Below are 17,788 nucleotides of genomic sequence, written 5' to 3'. Positions count from 1 at the left end.
ATTTGTTAAGTGGTTGGCGAACTGGTGTGACCAGTGATTCAAAATGCTTCCAAATGGTTTATAGGTTAAACCACCTGCATCTGTCCTTTACACACACATTCCACATTAGTCAATGACATTAAAACACACATACAGTCAAAATACATATTGAAGTATTGTACGTATTAGTTTTGTAATACACTTGAGTATAAAAATACGTACCAAAGGAGTTCTATTCATTCAAGGAAAATATTCACATTTACATTTGGTCATTCAGCAGACGCTTCTACCCAAAGTGACTTACAGGTGATATTCATAAGTTAACTTTAAACTGAAACCAAGTGCAGCTATTTCCACAGGTAAATAATTTCCTATGTTGAACAAAGTCATCAAAAAGCAATAACAGAAGTACAGGCAAAAGTACATTTCCCTTTAAAATGAGCTTCATGCTACAGGACTATGACACAACGGGCAGCAGTTATATCTGCTAATCTCCTGCTCCAGGGCGCAGTGTTTACACAGACTGCACATCCAGTGCTGGTACTCCTGGATCGGCAGACCCGTCACGACGCATGTGGGTAGATTTCTTTCTGCCCTACAAGCAGAAAAAACAGAGTTATTTTAGGGATTTAATAGCACGTACTGTAGTATGGGAGCAAAAGAAAATGAATACCACAGTTATGGACACTTGCCTGCACCGTCTTTTTTCTTACTTACGTTACAATATTTGTCTATATTACTAAGCTTATGTATTGACACAGTATGTGCTCGTGTTAGTATGGAACACTAAAGCTAATACACTAGATTATGTGTATTTCTTTTAAGCAATAAAAACAATCTGTATTTTCTTGTCACTGTTTTACAATGTCTGACCCCCTGTATTGTTTGAATGAGTATAATTCTTGTAAAGTGATGTGACAATTTACAAGTAATTATAATTCTGCTGTGAAAACTGAAAAAAAAGAATAGCTCATTTTAAAACTACAATCTCTAACTTCTAAATTGCTTAAATCTGAATTTATCAAATATTTGTTCCAAATATGCTTAGTATTAAAACTACAAATATACAGTAAGGTTAAGTAGTGGAAACACACTGACACACTGCCAAATCATTGGATAATTTATTTTACAGACTACCATTAATAAATGGTTTTAGATTTATTTCAGTGCCGTTTATTGAATAATATCAAATTAAATCAAATGCTCTCAAAATATCTGTGTCTAGTTAAAGTTCTAGAGTGCAGTCAATAAACTTTTAGACTTGACTTTAGCTTTTCTTCTTTTTCAGATGAGCCACTACATGATGCTGTGGATGATAAGCACCAGAATGAAGCTGAAGTCATTGTGGACCATCAGCCTGCAATCAGACTGACATAAGCATTATATAAAAAGATTTCTTCAAATGATTCTAATAGGTAAAAATTGCAAACTTCCTGTTCTTCAAAGGCATTAAAATAACATGATAAAGCAAATTTGCTGGTCCTCCCACCAGAGTTCAATCTGGACTCCTTGATGCCCTCACCCTTCTGATGATATGTCCTGCTCCAACACACGGTTGTCCTTTGGAGTGTGCTTGGTGAAGATTTCCAAGGCCAGATCCTCGTACAACTGCTGCTGCTCAGTCTCCAGGCTCTCCAGGGATTCCAGTTTGATAAACGCCTGTGAGCATGTGCCGAATGCCCGGTTTGCTGCAGCGCAAATGGCAAGTAGCGAGTAGATCTCCACTGCTGGGATGATGTCCTCATACTCACGCAGGTGAAGGGCTTCAAAAAAATAGACATATAAAGTGAAGTTGGGCTCCCACTCTGTCTGGGTCAGTCTAGGATAAGGATACAGTCCCATGAGACTGCCAAATGAAATAGGAGCTTGTGTCCAGTTCTTGGGTGAATTAGTGAGAGATTGTCTCATTTATTTGCAGTAAATTTAATAAGGTCTCTATAGTAATACAGTGATTCATAAATCCTTGAAACATACTTCAACAGTAACAAAAGCGAATATTTTGTAATTGATGATATTTACATTTATAGAAAAGCATTCAGTCTATAATGTGAAAAATAACAATCACATATTTCCAGGAGTCCAACTTGATGTTTCCAAGTGTAAGCTTTTTCTGACCTAAAGTCCAAAATCTAAAGATTATATATTTTGTAAGATTTATTGATAGTGACATGTCATATATGATTTGGTACCTGTGCGCATGGCATTCTCCATGTAGCCTTCGTATAACTGCCTCTGAGCTAGCAGGAAAAAGTGATATGCCTCAGCTCCACGCCAAGCACTGTCCACAATACGATTGTCTGAGGAGGCAGCATCTTCCTCAAGCAGTCCAGCAAGTGCAAAAGTTGCCTAGTTTCAGAAAAATATCAGATTTTAGGGGATATTGTGTTGAATTTTCGACTGTCAGATAGCTGCTAACAATATGCCTGACACTTTTGGAATTTCAGGACTGGTGAGATGCCTGCAATTGGGTGTTAGCAGGGGGGACCACAGTTCGTTTCCTCTTCCAGAACCATGACAGAAGATGGTGATGGAGACAGTCTCAGTTTCAGAACTGTTACACCTCTAATTTATATTAAATGAATATGTAGCAATACATTGTATACTCTATACTAGTAAGTATATGGTATATATCACCTCAGACTTCTTCCCTTTGGATTTGCTTTGCTGTGATGTCTTCATCTGCTCATGATAATTTTCAACAAGACATGCTGCCAGCACATAGAGCTTCTTTACCCGTAGAGGTTTTGTCCTTTTCTTGGCCTCCTCATCTGCTATCTGACAGACAGATATATGTGCTCACAAACAAAAATATTTCCAGCAATTAATCAGTTGTATACCAGAACAAAATATATTTCTTTGTGGAAATATACGTTTTTTTTTAATACAGATGCCAGTTTAAAAAACAAAAAATCTTTCTCCTGATCATTAAATTATTTAATGTTGTTTTAGCTTTTCCGTGAAATTATCCTTTATTTAAATAATCTCCTAGTAAAAATACTGCTCTAACAGAGCTGGTAAAAGATACCAATCATTCGCAGAGGACAGGATACTGTAGAGTCAGCGGGTTTTCAGCCCACCTTGGCTCGGCACTGGAGAATCCTCTTTCACAAAGAAATTCAATTTAGCATAAAACACAAGCCTACCTTAAACATAAGTTTGGCTGCATCAAGAAAATGGTGGGCTTTCCTGTACAGTTCCACTGCCTCGAGAGTTTTATTCTTCTCAAGAAGATGTGAGGCATATTTAGACAGAAGTGATTTAATCTCCTTCATGTTGTGGGTCCTGGCAAGTTCTACTGCTTTGTTCCACTGTAGGAAAAAAAAACCTTCTATAACATTCATACAGTTTAATGAAAAGCTTTCACCCCTTTACAATGAAATGACAAAAATAATTTTAAAAAAAGTCTGTTTTGTTTTTTATGTCAACGAATTATTTTTAATTTATTATCTTTAATTATTTTATTAAGCTGGAGTGGGATATACAAAAATTAGCGTTTAGGGATCCCAATACCAGCTTAAATACCATAAGAAGTTGATGATCAATTAAAATAAAGCGGTGCTAGGAAACCTGCTTGTGAGCTATGGAAGAATAAAAAGCAAACAGGACTTGACAAACTCCTTAGAGGCAAATGGACTGAAAGTCCACATCTCCACAGTTAAGTCTATGTTGTTTGGGAGAAAAGCATGCAGGAAACCACTGCTTACTTTTAGAGATAAAGCAGCATTCACAGAGTATGCTAATGAGCAACCAAGCGAGTTTTGGAACGAGATATGTGGTTTGATGACACCAAACTTGAATTATTTTGTCATAATTCAAACAGATATGTATGGCAACAACTCTGCTTATAGGGACAAGAACACTATCCCCTGTAAAACTTGCTGATGTCTTGGGGATGAATATGTCTGCATCAGGCACTGGAGCTCTGTATGAAGTGGAAGGAAGAATGAATGCAGCCCAATATTAGAGGATTTTAAATCAAAGTCTCCTTCCATCATTCAAAAAGCTAAAATAAAATGGCAGTGGAATGGTTTAAAAATAATAAAGTGAATGTCTACCAATTTGTAGATATTATTATAATATTGAAAACCTGTGGATAGATTTGTACATGGCAGACAACCAAGCAATCTAGTAGATTTAGAACAATTACACTTTAAACAATGGGCTAAAACGACACCTAAAAGTCTAAAAACACTGCTCAGAGGGTACCCAAGGAGGTTGGAGGGAATTACAAAGGCAAAGGGAGGACATGTTAAGTATTAGAGAACAATAAAACTAATGCTAATAAAACTCATAATGAGATACTGTATCTTAACTACAAATCTAATTGTGCTCTCTGATGACGTTACAGGATGCACTATGTTTCAAACCGTCTGTGGCAATTCTAGGACAAATGTAGAGACTTTACTCTAATGCAAGCACTTTTTACAAATGATCCTTGTTAGACTGCATGCTTAAGATAACATTTCCTCTTATGCACTGTTTATCCTGAACCATTTTTCCATGTGGCAAAGAGAGGAGCATACAGCAGTTTGAGAGTGGCATTCACACTGCAGAGCTAAATACCACTCAGGAAGAGGATGGGAGTGGGAGGACAGCAAATGCCACAGCAACCGCTGTGGTGCAAAGCCAACACACCAATAATCACTAAGGGAATGCCATTTGTGTTCAGAGAGTCAGTCACAAAGTCTGGCATCTCAGTTGTTCAGTTTGTCTCTCACCTGGTTCAGATGGACACATGTGTCAACAGCAGCTTTGGGCTGGTTGCACTTCAGGTAAGCATTCACAGCTTGTTCACACATGCCCACAGTTGCAAACATCTGTCCAATTTCCTATAACATACAAAGGAAAAACGACAATAGATTGGATATTGTTAAACTAGGTCTATTTATTAGTCCAGATTTAGAGCGATTGAGATCGCAAACTTCCACATAAACATTTGGCTGACCGGTAAAAGTTTATGATTCTCTGGTAGCACAGTGGTCAGTCTCTCAAGGCCATCGTAGTCCTCTAACATGTAGTAGCATTCTGAAAGCCTCTCCTGGTTATGACCCTGAAGGTAGTATTGCACTGCATTGACCCTGGCAAAAACAAATGAAATGCATAGCTAACAGCTCAGTAGGAATGTTTTTCATTAGGTCATTGCTGATAAAGTGCCATTTACGTACTGTACTTACAATACTAAATAGATTATTAAATGGAAAAAACTTGTGTATCATGTATCGTTCTATGTTTTCAATTCAATTCAATTCAATTCAACTTTATTTATATAGCGCCAATTAACAACAAAGTCATCTCAGGGCACTTTACAGAATAAAGTCAAGATTATAAAGATATATAAAGAGAACCCAACAATTCCCCCTGGAGCAAGCCATAGGCAACAGTGGAGAGGAAAAACTCCCTTTAACGGAAGAAACCTCCAGCAGAACCAGGCTCAGGGTGGACGGCCATCTGCCTCGACCGGTTGGGGTGAGTGGAAAGGGGAGAGAGAAAAGAACAGAGCAACAAAAAGCAATAACAAAACATCGGGCAGATTGGTAGGACCAGTAGCTGCACGCTGGAAGACACACAGCTTCAAAGCCGGGGGACACCTGCAGAAAGGGACAGAGAGAGGGGGACAGAGGAGGACAAAGACAACTACGGGAGAGAACACACAGAGTTAATGACATACAGTGGTGAGAATTGCGGGGTGAGAGGAGAGGAAAGATGGTCAAGAGGAGGAAAGGAGCTCAGTGCATTGGGGGGTGGGTCCCCCAGCAGTCTAAGCCTATGGCAGCATAACTATAACTAACTATATGCTTTATTAAAGAGGAAGGTTTTAAGCTTAGACTTAAAAGTAGAGAGGGTGTCTGATCCCGAATCTGAACTGGGAGCTGGTTCCACAAGAGAGGAGCTTGATAGCTAAAGGCTCTACCTCCCATTCTACTTTTGGAAATTCTGGGAACCACAAGTAGGCCTGCATTCTGACAGCGAAGTGGTCTACTGGGATGATATGGTGCTATGAGGTCTTCTATATATGATGGAGCCTGACCATTCAGAGCTTTATATGTAAGAAGCAGGGTTTTAAATTCTATTCTACATTTAATGGGAAGCCAATGGAGAGAAGCTAGTGAAGGTGAAATATGATCTCTCTTGCTAGTTCCAGTCAGCACTCTTGCTGCAGCATTTTGGATTAATTGCAGGCTCTTTAGGGAGTTACTGGGGCATCCTGAAAGTAGGGAATTACAGTAGTCCAACCTAGAAGTAACAAATGCATGGACCAGTTTTTCGGCATCACTTTGAGACAGTATGCTCCTAATTTTGGCAATGTTCCGTAGGTGGAAGAAGGCTGTTCTAGAGATTTGTTTTATATGTGACTTAAAGGACAGATCCTGATCAAAAATAACTCCAAGGTTCCTTGCAGTAGTACTGGAGGCCAGACTTATGCCATCTAGGGTAACAATATGGTTGGACATCATATCTCTGATATTTTTGGGCCCAAATACTATGACTTCAGTTTTGTCTGAGTTTAAAAGTAAAAAATTGTGGGACATCCAGGCCTTTATGTCTTGTAGGCATGCTTGAAGCTTTATTAACTGATTATTTTCATCTGGTTCCATAGATAAATATAGCTGGGTATCATCAGCATAACAGTGGAAATTTATGGAGTGTTTTCTAATAATGTTGCCTAAAGGAGACATATATAAAGTAAAAAGTATTGGTCCTAACACAGAGCCTTGTGGAACTCCATAGCTAACCTTTGTGTGCATGGAGGATTCATCATTAACATGAACAAATTGAAATCTATCAGACAGATAGGATTTAAACCAACCTAGTGCAGTTCCTGTAATTCCAATTTCATGTTCCAGTCTCTGTAATAAAATGTTATGATCAATGGTATCAAATGCGGCACTAAGATCTAACAGAACAAGTATAGAGATGAGTCCATTATCTGAGGCCATGAGAAGATCGTTGGTGACTTTTACCAGTGCTGTTTCTGTACTATGATGAACTCTAAATCCTGACTGAAACTCTTCATACAAATTATTCCTATGAAGGTGATCACATAATTGTTTTGCGACTACTTTTTCAATTATTTTAGAAATAAAAGGGAGATTAGATATTGGTCTGTAATTGGCTAAAACACCTGGGTCAAGACAGGGTTTTTTAAGTAATGGTTTAATTACAGCTACCTTATAGGCCTGTGGTACATAGCCTGTTTCTAAAGATAGATTGATGATATCTAATATGAACGTATCTATTAAGGGTAAAGCTTCCTTGAGCAACTTAGTTGGAATAGGGTCAAGCAGACAGGTTGTTGGTTTAGATGAGGTAATAATTGAAGTTAGCTCAGAGAGATCTATGGGTAAAAAGCAGTCTAACAGGGAGTGGGGCCTTATCCATGATTCTAGCACTGCTGTACATGAAGATCTATCTGTAATTTTTGGGGGGAGGATCTGGTGAATACTTTCTCTAATAGCTACAATTTTATTCATAAAGAAGGTCATGAAGTCATTGCTGCTCAAAGTTAAGGGAATAGTAGGCTCAACAGAACTATGGCTCTTAGTCAGCCTGGCTACAGTGCTGAACAGAAACCGGGGGTTGTTCTTGTTTTCTTCTATTAATGATGAATAATATGCTGTTCTGGCATCACTGAGAGGTTTTTTGTACGTTTTTAAACTATTTTTCCAGGCTAAATGAGATTCTTCTAACTTTCTGGAACGCCACTTCCTTTCTAACTTTCGTGTTTCCTGTTTTAAGTTGCGTGTTTGTGAACTATACCATGGAGATCGCCTCTGCTGGTTTACTGCCTTCTTTTTTAGAAGGGCAACACTATCGAGTATTGTACGTACTGAGGCTGCAGAATTGTCAACAAGATAATCTACTTGTGCAGGAGTAACATTAAGGAGACTACTTCCCATTGTATTAACATATGGTGAAGCAAATGATGAAGAAATAATTTCTTTAAATTTGTTGACAGCTTTTTCACTTAAGCATCTGCTATAGTGGAATTTTTCCCTAACTGCTATATAGTCCTTTATTGTAAATTCAAATGTTATTAAAAAATGGTCAGACAGAAGAGAGTTGTGAGGAAATATTGTTAAATTATCCGTTTCAATTCCATACGTAAGGACAAGGTCTAACGTGTGACTAAAACAGTGAGTGGGTTTATTTACATTTTGGGAAAAACCAATTGAATCTAATAATGAATTAAACGCAGTGCTCAGGCAGTTACTGTCAGCTGTTTTGTGGTTTTACTAATGCTCTACCTTGCATAAAAAAACTAAAATTAATTAGAAAATATGAACTAATATAATCCTGTTTGTCATATTGATTAGTGATTTATTTCTTAATCATTCCTCACTCTCAAGACAACTTAGCAATGATGTCATAAAGTTTAACTTAAGTTGGGAATCTTGTCAACCATTTCCAAGATGAATAAAATAAACCCTTAAACTTAGCATCCTTAAGAATAATGACTCAAATTATGTTCACTAATATCAAATAATATGAAAAAAATCATATATAATATTTGCCTGTTATTGATTAGATTAATTATAAAGTTAAAGCACTGTACGTTACACTGTGCACACAGTGTGTTTATACACCAGTAACCGCTGACATGCTCATTAACAAAAATGTATTTATATCCTAGTCACACTGTGCCCAGTATTAAGTGTTTATTTACTGTTCATAAGCAATAAATGCAATGAAGAGAACAAAGGGGTAAGTAACTATAGCCCAGTACCACTTCTGTCTGTCAGCAAAGTAGTCTCCAATGGCATTGTATGCTTGTTGGAGCAGAGTATCGTCACAGTCACCAGATCCAGTTTTAAGCAGCTGCAGGACCCTAAACCAGTCTCCCAGCTTGATCCTGAGGCTGATGGCAAGGTCCCTACAAAGAAAGAGATGTTCATTTTTTATCAATACCATCATACTTGAAAAACTTTTTGCAACTTTGACATAAAATGAACAGAAATTGAACCCATTAGTGTAAGGGTAGAATTTCACATCACCACCAAATATGCCTTAGCTAAATGTACCTGCGATCCATATCCAGATACATGCGCTCAGCTTCTTCGAACCTGCTGAAGTAAGCAGCCACCTCGGCCTGCTTCATGGGCTCACTCTGCAGGTTCCCCAGGCGCTTGACAAATTCAATACCCTGGTAGTCTTTACAGCGAACAAAGGCCTGCTCAGCTGTCTTCAAATCCAGTTTCTGCAGGGCTGCTTCAGCCAGAAGACGCCTGTTAATAACAGAGAAGTACACCAAACTCAAGAAAGCTTTTACATTTGTTGACTCATTGCAAAAAATATCTGCTGTCCACAAAATGTTTCTGCTTCTCATGAGAGAATGACACCAACAAAACAAGAAGAGGGCTTGTTTTTGTACTAAGACTTTAAACACAGTCTTTAAAAAAAAAAAAGGAAAAAGAAAAAACATACATAAATGTTTCACTGTATGATGGTTCGCTGAAAACACCAAACCAAGAAATAATTTTTATGTAAAATAAAAAAATGCAACTTAAAGACAAATTCGTTGAGATCAGATATAAAAGTCTTCATTTTGCATTTACCAGAGTCTTGGGTGAGGATTGTCTTCAATAAACTGCGAGGCATCTGCAATCCCAACTTTTTCAATCAGTGCACGACTGTCTCTCAGAGACCGTATTTCAAAGTTGATGAGGTTGTCTTTGTTAGGCCTCTCTGGATCCTGTAAGTTAAATTGAGATTCTGAAAGGTGGATTCAATCAAAAGATACTAATGCCTACTTTTAGCAATAATCTGTGTTAAGACAAAAAAACAACAACAATGAATTCCGGGTATATTGCAAATCAGCTGTTAAACTATTTTTGAGGATACAATTAAGACAAGTTAAGACAAGACTGTGGCGCATGAAGGTAGAGCGGTCGTCCACCAATCCAGAAGTTGTTGGCTCCAGTTTAAAGCGCTTTGAGTACCAATAGACAGAAATAAAAGTGCAGACGTATACTATCTATCTATCTATAGAGAGAAAGAGAGAGAGAGAAAGAAAGAGAGAGCGACAAAGAGAGAGAGCGCGCGAGAGAGAGAGAGAAAGAGAGAGATCAAAGTAGCAAAATTAAATTTACTTAAGTAAAGTAAAATACGTGAAAAATCTACTTGTACTAGTAGTCCTTTCAGCTTATCCCGTGAGTAGAGTAAGCAGAATACCAAAGTACATGCACTTCTTTACTTTCCCCTACTGGTTGGAACCTTGTGGTTTAAAGGTTTACCTTCATGATTTCATCAAGCAATACAGATCTGATTTCCAGGTCCTCAAAATTGCAGATGTATCCAGAAGTTTGGATGGGCTCCTGTTTTACAGAATTGTTTTACAAATTAAACTGTAACGACCAATTTATATACTAGCAATACCACAGTGCAGACAAGGTTACAGCTATAAAGCAACTGTTACTTGAAGCTCAGAGTGCTCACCTCTGGGTCTAGGTTCCTAAAGACATACATCCTGGTCTTCTCCATCATAGCAAACAGATCAGGGTTGTCGTTCGCCCATTTCATGTCCCAAACATCCTTGCGCTCAAACTTGGATGGATCTCCTGTTGATGCTTGGTTCCCACTGTCAACGGAGGAACGAACTTCCAGGTCCAACAAAGTCAGCACACCTGCGATGTCGATTATGGCCAGACGACTAAAGATAATGAATATAGGTCACTGCATTGCAACTGTTCTGGCTGATTAACAGTGGATACCTGTACAGTGGGTCAATTCTCTACCCCAATCAATGCTTACCTGGAATTGCAGTTCAAGGACAGATAGTAGGCTCTGTTGTTCAAAGTGTATTTCTGGATGAGAACAACATTTGGGAGGCTGTATCTATGGATAGTGCCAGACTCACGGCCCTGTAAGAACACATGTTTTTCACTTCTCATTTCATTTAACTGCATAATTCAAAATGTAGCCAGAATGTAAAACCAGTAATTTACATACTACAATCAGAGTCTTATCTGTTGCTGTAACACAGCAGATGGGATCTCGAGTTGCCTATAACAGAACAGAAACATACTTTACCCATGATCATTTATCTTTGTCTTAGTTTATATATATATATATATATATATATATATATATATATATATATATATATGTGTGTGTGTGTGTGTGTGTGTGTGTGTGTGTGTGTGTGTGTGTGTGTGTGTGTGTGTGTGTATATGTCTGTGTGTCACTTACTGTGAAGGCTTTTGAAAAATCTGGGCCACTGTCACTGGCTCCAGATGGATTGGTGTCAATATGATAGACCCTAGAAAGACAGGAAGTAAAAACAAATGATATACAGAGTTAGAGACACAGCCAGACAGTTGGCCTATCCACTGAGGTGAACTGTGGTTTAGATGCGAGGGAAGCTCTGGCAGAACATTCAGTCTGGACCCTCAGTGGCATTTGATTCAGATGAATAAGTCATTTTCATGGTTCAAGGTTTCAACACAGCAGTAAAACTGAATCACAGAATCTAGCAACCCTGCAACTTTCCATGATCTACTTGCGGTGCACTGTAAGTTCTGACATGGTTATGCTATTTTATCCCATTCTCTATCTCTGTTTGTTAAATGCTTCTCCCATGAAATCAAGCTTAGATTAGTTTCCACCGTGTATAGTTATGTAATAACTTTTTGTGGAAAAAACTAAAAAGAAAAAAAACTCACCTCTCCCTTCCCTCTTTCTTAGTTCTGGTCACTTGGTTGATCTCCAGCGCAGTTAATTTCTTTGCCACTCTGTACTGCCACAGGTAGAAAGCCTCTTTGGATGCAGCAATCACATGTGTCTTTGTCATTGTAACAAACAATGGATCTGAGCAAAAAAAACAGAGAAAAACATGGGGATCAAAAATGAAGATTTATTTTATTAGAGAATTTAAAGTCATTTGGGAGCATTTGTATTCGTATTAGCTGATCATGTTTGTGCTCAGCTTTTGCTTGCATATTGAAAATGCAGAGGACTGCATTACCGGTATGACCCTCTAAGAACAAAAACACTAATTAGATGTTCACTTTTTATTCTCTTACAGTAATCTTCACTGTACTACATAGGACAATTTGGCAAATAAATATTTGTATTTGGAGTACGAAGGTCTCTGGATAAATGCCATCAGATGCCATCTCTGTGGATAAAGACCAGCTGCATAGCAGCTCCCCCACTCGTGTGTGATTGTGAATGCAGATGGGTGAATGAGAAGCAGTCTAAAGCACTTTGGGTGCCAATAGGTAAAAAAGCACAGACCATTTACCATTTACAAGGAGGAGACACCTCTAAAAGGTGTAAACTTGCACTCACTGTCTAATGATTTACCAAAATCAAAGATCTATAACCCATTCAACCAGTGAGTATCTGTCTTGGCCTGAGCTTCTCAGCAAACATTTGGCTATGTTTGTAGCAAAAACTGAATAACTAGTGAGATATAGGGATTCTCATTGCTCACTGTCTGTTTGCTATAGAATTCAAAGGGCTTATGATAGCTGGTGGGCAGCAGAAGGCTGCATGCCAACCACCATTACACATCTATCTATTCACAGGGTGTGATCTCTCACACTGACTTAAAGAAATTAAACAGCTTTATGGTAAATTCAGACTTTCATCCACCAACATGATGTTACAGAGTTCAGTTCTTTGTATGTATGCAAGCAGTTAAGGCACATTTTGGAATATATATAATAAACGTTATATATACACTGTAATCACAATTTACTGTATGCACTCACCAATATCAATGTACTTTGAGTCCAGAGGAGTGCCAATGGAGTTGCACAGAATCAGGACATACTAAAAACCACACAGCAAAGCAACATTATTTCAAAATTCAATTTATGACTCTATATCAAAACAAATGGTCCTTATAAGTGAGGTTTTAATGTGTATGTTACCCTTGCATGACTCCCAGACTCTAATTCAGTATCCTCCTGTGTAGTAATAAATAAAAAATGGGACAATAGAAAGTTCACTCTGTATTTAGTATATAACGCCCTTATTTTATTTCTCCAAATGTCAGTACAATAACAATTATTACCCTGTATAACGTGTTTCAGTCATACAGTGGAATAGCATCCATATGAACTTGGCTTAACAGATTAATACACACCCTGTTGTTCTGCTTCCTCCTGTTTGTTGCCATGTAAGGTAAGGATGTGTTTGTTGTACCTGAGACTGGGTGTCATCAGCCTTGCTGGCCAAAATGCAGAAGTCCCCTGAGGTAGTGATGGACATCAAGCTCTTGACATACTTGACAAACTTCTCGTTGTTTTTGGTGTCCCAGAATATCACACAGTACTCCTGCCGCTCTGGCTTTGTGTAAGCGTACACTACTGTACTGCAGCAGTAGCCCCACTGTTCAGGAAAACAAAAGAGATGAGATCAATTCTGTCATGTAACTGGAAGAATTGAACTAGTACTTACTTAAAGACAAACAGGACTAATTCGCTGTCGCTTATCATTTTTTTAACAGCTCTGCCATTGTGACAAGCCTGTGAGTTTATAATCGTATGTGTTTTTTACCATGTTCATGCCAGACTAAATGAAAGAAGTCTCTAACAAAGACTGTCTTGTACAACTATTTTGTTCAACGAAGCCTTTTAATTTCTGTTAAATGTGTCTTGGACAATATGTGAGTAACACGTGTAGGCATGTACCTTGTAGTCTGGTCTTATGTTGGCAAAGTAGATGTAGGAGTCCACAGCTAGGCCAATGCGCAGCCCTCCTCCCTCCCAGGCAACTCCTGTCATCTGCTTCCCAGGAAGTTTGAGAGTTCTCAGATGCTGTATAAAAACCAAGGCAAAACAGAGGCCAAATATAACATTTGTTGTGTTCCAAAGGAACTCACTTCTTAGCTTACTAAAACTTCCAACTGTTTGTATTTTATTAGCAATATGTTAGCAAATAATAATAGCACATCCTTGCATGCATCCCAGAAATTGAGATGTGGGGGCCTTATAATAAAAAGACTTGTTTAAAGGAACATAATCTTCCCACTCACCTCTCCAAATGGTGTGTAGAACTGCACCACATTGACCTCCTTCTCCATATTTGAGGCCCTGACGGAACCTGCCACTGCCAGCACACTGCCACAATGATTCCACTGAATGCTTACCACATTCATCATTGTGTCAATACACACTGGACCTGCAAAAACAAGTGTAATTTGAAAACAAAGATCAATGGCTTATGGCTTGTCCCTTCAGGGGTCCCCACAGCAGAACGTGTTCCACATGTTGATTTAGCATGAGTTTTTTTCGCTTGCCGTCTTTCCTGCCGCAAGCCTCCCAGTTTTATCCGGGCTGGGGACTGCCACCATGGTGGCCTTTGGTGGTTGGGCGTGGCCAAACCTGGTGGGGTGGGATTCGTACCCACGGCCTTCTCCCAACCCAATGGTCTAATAGTGATCCACCAGGCCCCCAGTGCAGTTCAATGAAGTGTAACTTGACAAATAACAATAACTGTTTTGTTTTTGCATGGCTTACGTTCATCATTCTCAAAGCGCATGATCTGGCATCTTCCATTGTCGAAGCAGATTGCAAGACATGGACATTCAGGCTCAACATATCCCCCACTTCCTGCATACCAGTGGATGCCTGCAATACTGGCAGCTCCAGTGGCATTAGTGAGACAACTGATGGTCATTTTCATCTGAAACACAATATAATATTATTTTGTATGTTATATAATATGTAATATAAAAGGTTGTTACTGTAACCACTAACAACCAGCATATAACAGGATATTACCTGGTTAAGGCAAAGACAGAATCGTTTTCAGGAAGTTGTTTATATATATAGTATAACCCTATAAGGCTAATCATGTATTTTTTTATTTAATTAATGTGGGTGAATGATGCATAATGTGTATGGCTGGTTACCATCACAAACTAGAAACACACAGCAAAACAAATATCTTATCGTCATTTTGAAAAGGCTATTTTGTGGCCCCACAAAGCACAATTTATTATATGTATATATTTTATAGCTTACTAATGAAGCAGAAATAGGTGAAATTCTCTGAAAGTTTAAAATGCAAGCCTGGCTCAAAAACATTCAGAAGCGAATACTTCTGCACCACTAGCAGTGCTGTTTTGTGACACTGACTTCATGGGATAAGTTGACACATCTCCACAATAAATTTGTTTCTACTAAAAATATTTTAAAAAGGTTAATTATTATAGATTTAATGTTATGCACTCACTATGAAGTTTCCTTGATTGTCATAGATTTGTACTTCCCCACTGGCCATGCCGAAGAGGAGGATTTTGCTGTCTGGTGACCATGCCACGTGAGCCAGCTGATTTCCTTTCAGCTCTTTTCCCCAAATCCGATTACCTACAAAACAAGGCCTTTATGAGCACTTCCTCTGCCAAGTATGTAAACAAAGCAATCCTTGTGAAAAGTGGCTCAATGATAGTGAGCTAGATCTGTTTGAAGAAAATTTGAAAAATGTTTATTAGACTTCTAGCCATCAAATTGTCAATCTCTTTGTACCATCTACAGATCCAACTATGACCGCGCCGTCCTCATACACAATGCAGATCTTCTGTCCATCAGCGTTCCAGCTCATGCTCCTCACCACTGACTTGTTCCTGTTGTTGATCATCTCCTCATACCAGGCACCTTAGGAAGTAACAGAGACAAATAAGTAATTAGTTTATTGCTAGACAATCTGGATTTGTAGCCTGATAGCAGTACTCACCTTTGTAGAGCATCCACACAATGATGAGTCCATTCTGGTCGCTGGTTGTCAGCTTTTCATACTGTTCATTCCATGTGACCACTTGCACTGCACCTGCAAGTGCATTAATTGTGTTAGGCTATTTTGTTATTGTCCAAATAGTGGTATTTGCAGCTGTCTTTGCTTTTCCTTCTCATAACCTGTTTCTAATTATGACACTAGGTTCGGCAACGACTACCTAAATATGACTTACCACTGTGACCTTCTAGAGTCTGGTTCATTGACAGATTACTGGGTGCAGCCAGCCCTTTAAGTTTGGCATCATCTGTTGGTTGACCACAGGGAAAGAGAGACATACATGGAGAACAGCAAAGAGACTAAGCGAGTGAGAGAATTCTTAAAAGCAATTCCTAGTGAGGAAATTGTTTCAAACTTTTAACACAGCTTGTTTGTCTCACTTTACTGTTTGGAGGTTTTGTTACATTTGTTTAGCATCACAATAACATAATAGCATTAAGTGCCTAACTCACGGAGTGAGCAGGCTGGTACCATTTGCACTTACAGTGACTGGACACTTAGGTACTAAAATGGAGCTAAATCGCTTATGAAAGACTTCTTATACAGTGTAACAGGCATTATCCGTAGATCTCAAATCACATGGCATTACATAACAGCTCCATCTCTAACAAATAAAGCTGCTGAATGTATGAGACTTTACAACCACAAACTACAGCAAAAATATAAGTGACATGTGGATGTTGTGACATTTCTTAATTAATTTTAGGTAGGTAATCTTTTGTTTACAATATGCCACAGGGATGCAAAGAGTTTCTCAGGGGCTCAAATTTTACACAGAGGCACTTATATGTTCAAAGCTAACATTTTTCCAATATTACAATTATTAACAACAATTACATTTACCTACCATAAACTAACTGTGTAATAGTAATTCATAACTTAATAGGGATGTAACATGTTCATATAGTTTGTTGCGAGAAAAGAATAAATTGTTGGAAAAAAATCTTTTAACTTTTTCAAGCCCAATGTGTCATTACTGCAGAAAATGTGCCCAAAAAAGTCAATATACAGGATAGAATTTAAACAAATGACTCTGGAAGCATAAGTAATAGTAAAAAAAATGGCAAAGACCCCAAAGTTTTAATTCAATGTTGAGAGCGGCACCTTCGATACATTTGGGAAATGGCAGAGGCTTTTGCCCCCAGCTTCCTCTATGCACCTTTCATAGTATGATTATCCAGACTTTGACTCTCACTTATCCGTTTCTACCTCTGTAAGACCAGGTGTAGCTGAAGTTTACCTGGATATCACGAGACTGTGCATTAGGACACTGCTGAACTTACCTGTCTGAGTCTCAAGCTTGAGTACTCTCAGGAGGCCGTCGTCTCCTCCACAGGCAATAAAGCCTTGATCTTTGTTCCAGGAGACACATTTTAAATTGATACTGTTGGGAATAGCAATCTATAAAAGACAGGAAACCCATGCAAGGTCTTAAGCAACGTATAAATGAACTGAGTCTATATTGATTGAGCTGAGAACACCCACCTTCTTGCTGAGGTAGATAAACATAGCGGTGTATCTATGATATCGTTACGCAACTCAGTACTAACATAGGACAACAGCGAAACACCTAACGAGTACACAACGAACGGGAGCTAACGTTTTCAATCTGGCTTTAAATCGTGCTGCGGCCTCTATTGTGCTGAATGTACGGTTAGCATACCGACACCGTTAGCTTAGGTTACCGGGAACTGCCCAACATGGCACAACAGCTAGCTCAACTACGATAAGAGTTAATAACGTTAGCAAATTTATTTGGACAACACAGTTTCAATGTTACGCTTCGAAGCTTGTGTTGAAACACTTCGGCACTGAGACTGTAGCTTCCACTGGTCTCCCGTAGTAACCGTAAACCGGAAATGCTCGGATTGGCGTTTTCCTGGTATTTGTAGTTTTTCGCTACGTTATTTCGAATCCCTTCGTTTGGAACTCGCCATTTAACCTTTACTGGGGTTTCAGCTTTTTATTAGAGTCATTTGTTTATTGACGTGTGATAAAAGTGCAGTGTTCACATGAAAAGCCTTCAATTTGTCTATGTAAGCAACACTAATTAACAGCAAACTACAAC

At 38.6% G+C, this 17,788-nt stretch overlaps 1 protein-coding gene across 2 annotated transcripts; it reads right to left on the bottom strand.

The window, feature by feature from the left end:
* Positions 1-44: 44 nt before the first annotated feature.
* On the bottom strand, positions 45-17,568 carry wdr35 (WD repeat domain 35). 2 transcript variants are annotated; one of them, XM_067478946.1, is made up of 28 exons: positions 17,206-17,568; positions 17,004-17,121; positions 15,896-15,967; positions 15,664-15,756; positions 15,456-15,584; positions 15,163-15,296; positions 14,445-14,610; positions 13,961-14,106; positions 13,617-13,742; positions 13,129-13,314; positions 12,855-12,890; positions 12,693-12,753; positions 11,640-11,784; positions 11,167-11,236; positions 10,927-10,980; positions 10,729-10,838; positions 10,414-10,627; positions 10,212-10,292; positions 9,534-9,670; positions 9,000-9,203; positions 8,705-8,851; positions 4,925-5,057; positions 4,698-4,808; positions 3,123-3,287; positions 2,614-2,754; positions 2,169-2,325; positions 1,502-1,742; positions 45-574 (listed from the first exon to the last, which is right to left on the bottom strand). In XM_067478946.1, exons 1-28 carry the CDS (start codon positions 17,227-17,229, stop codon positions 424-426), a joined length of 3,552 nt encoding a protein of 1,183 aa, XP_067335047.1. In that variant the 5' UTR covers positions 17,230-17,568; the 3' UTR covers positions 45-423. The 2 variants fall into 2 exon arrangements, with proteins under 2 accessions (XP_067335047.1, XP_067335048.1); XM_067478947.1 differs by having other exon boundaries at positions 17,004-17,104.
* Positions 17,569-17,788: the final 220 nt, after the last annotated feature.

The sequence above is a fragment of the Channa argus genome, chromosome 16 (genome assembly GCF_033026475.1).
Source record: "Channa argus isolate prfri chromosome 16, Channa argus male v1.0, whole genome shotgun sequence".
Lineage (NCBI taxonomy): Eukaryota > Metazoa > Chordata > Actinopteri > Anabantiformes > Channidae > Channa > Channa argus.
Note: the sequence above shows the minus strand (reverse complement) of the source record. Positions and strands in the feature narration are given on the sequence as shown.

Excerpts from the sequence above, each read along its gene's own strand:
- wdr35 (XM_067478946.1), bottom strand. The coding sequence starts at position 17,229 with ATGTTTATCTACCTCAGCAAGAAG. Across the intron at positions 15,968-17,003 it reads CAAGCTTGAGACTCAGACAG|ATGATGCCAAACTTAAAGGG; the intron begins GTAAGTTCAGCA and ends GTCAACCAACAG. Across the intron at positions 575-1,501 it reads CAGGACATATCATCAGAAGG|GGCAGAAAGAAATCTACCCA; the intron begins GTGAGGGCATCA and ends TTCTGCTTGTAG.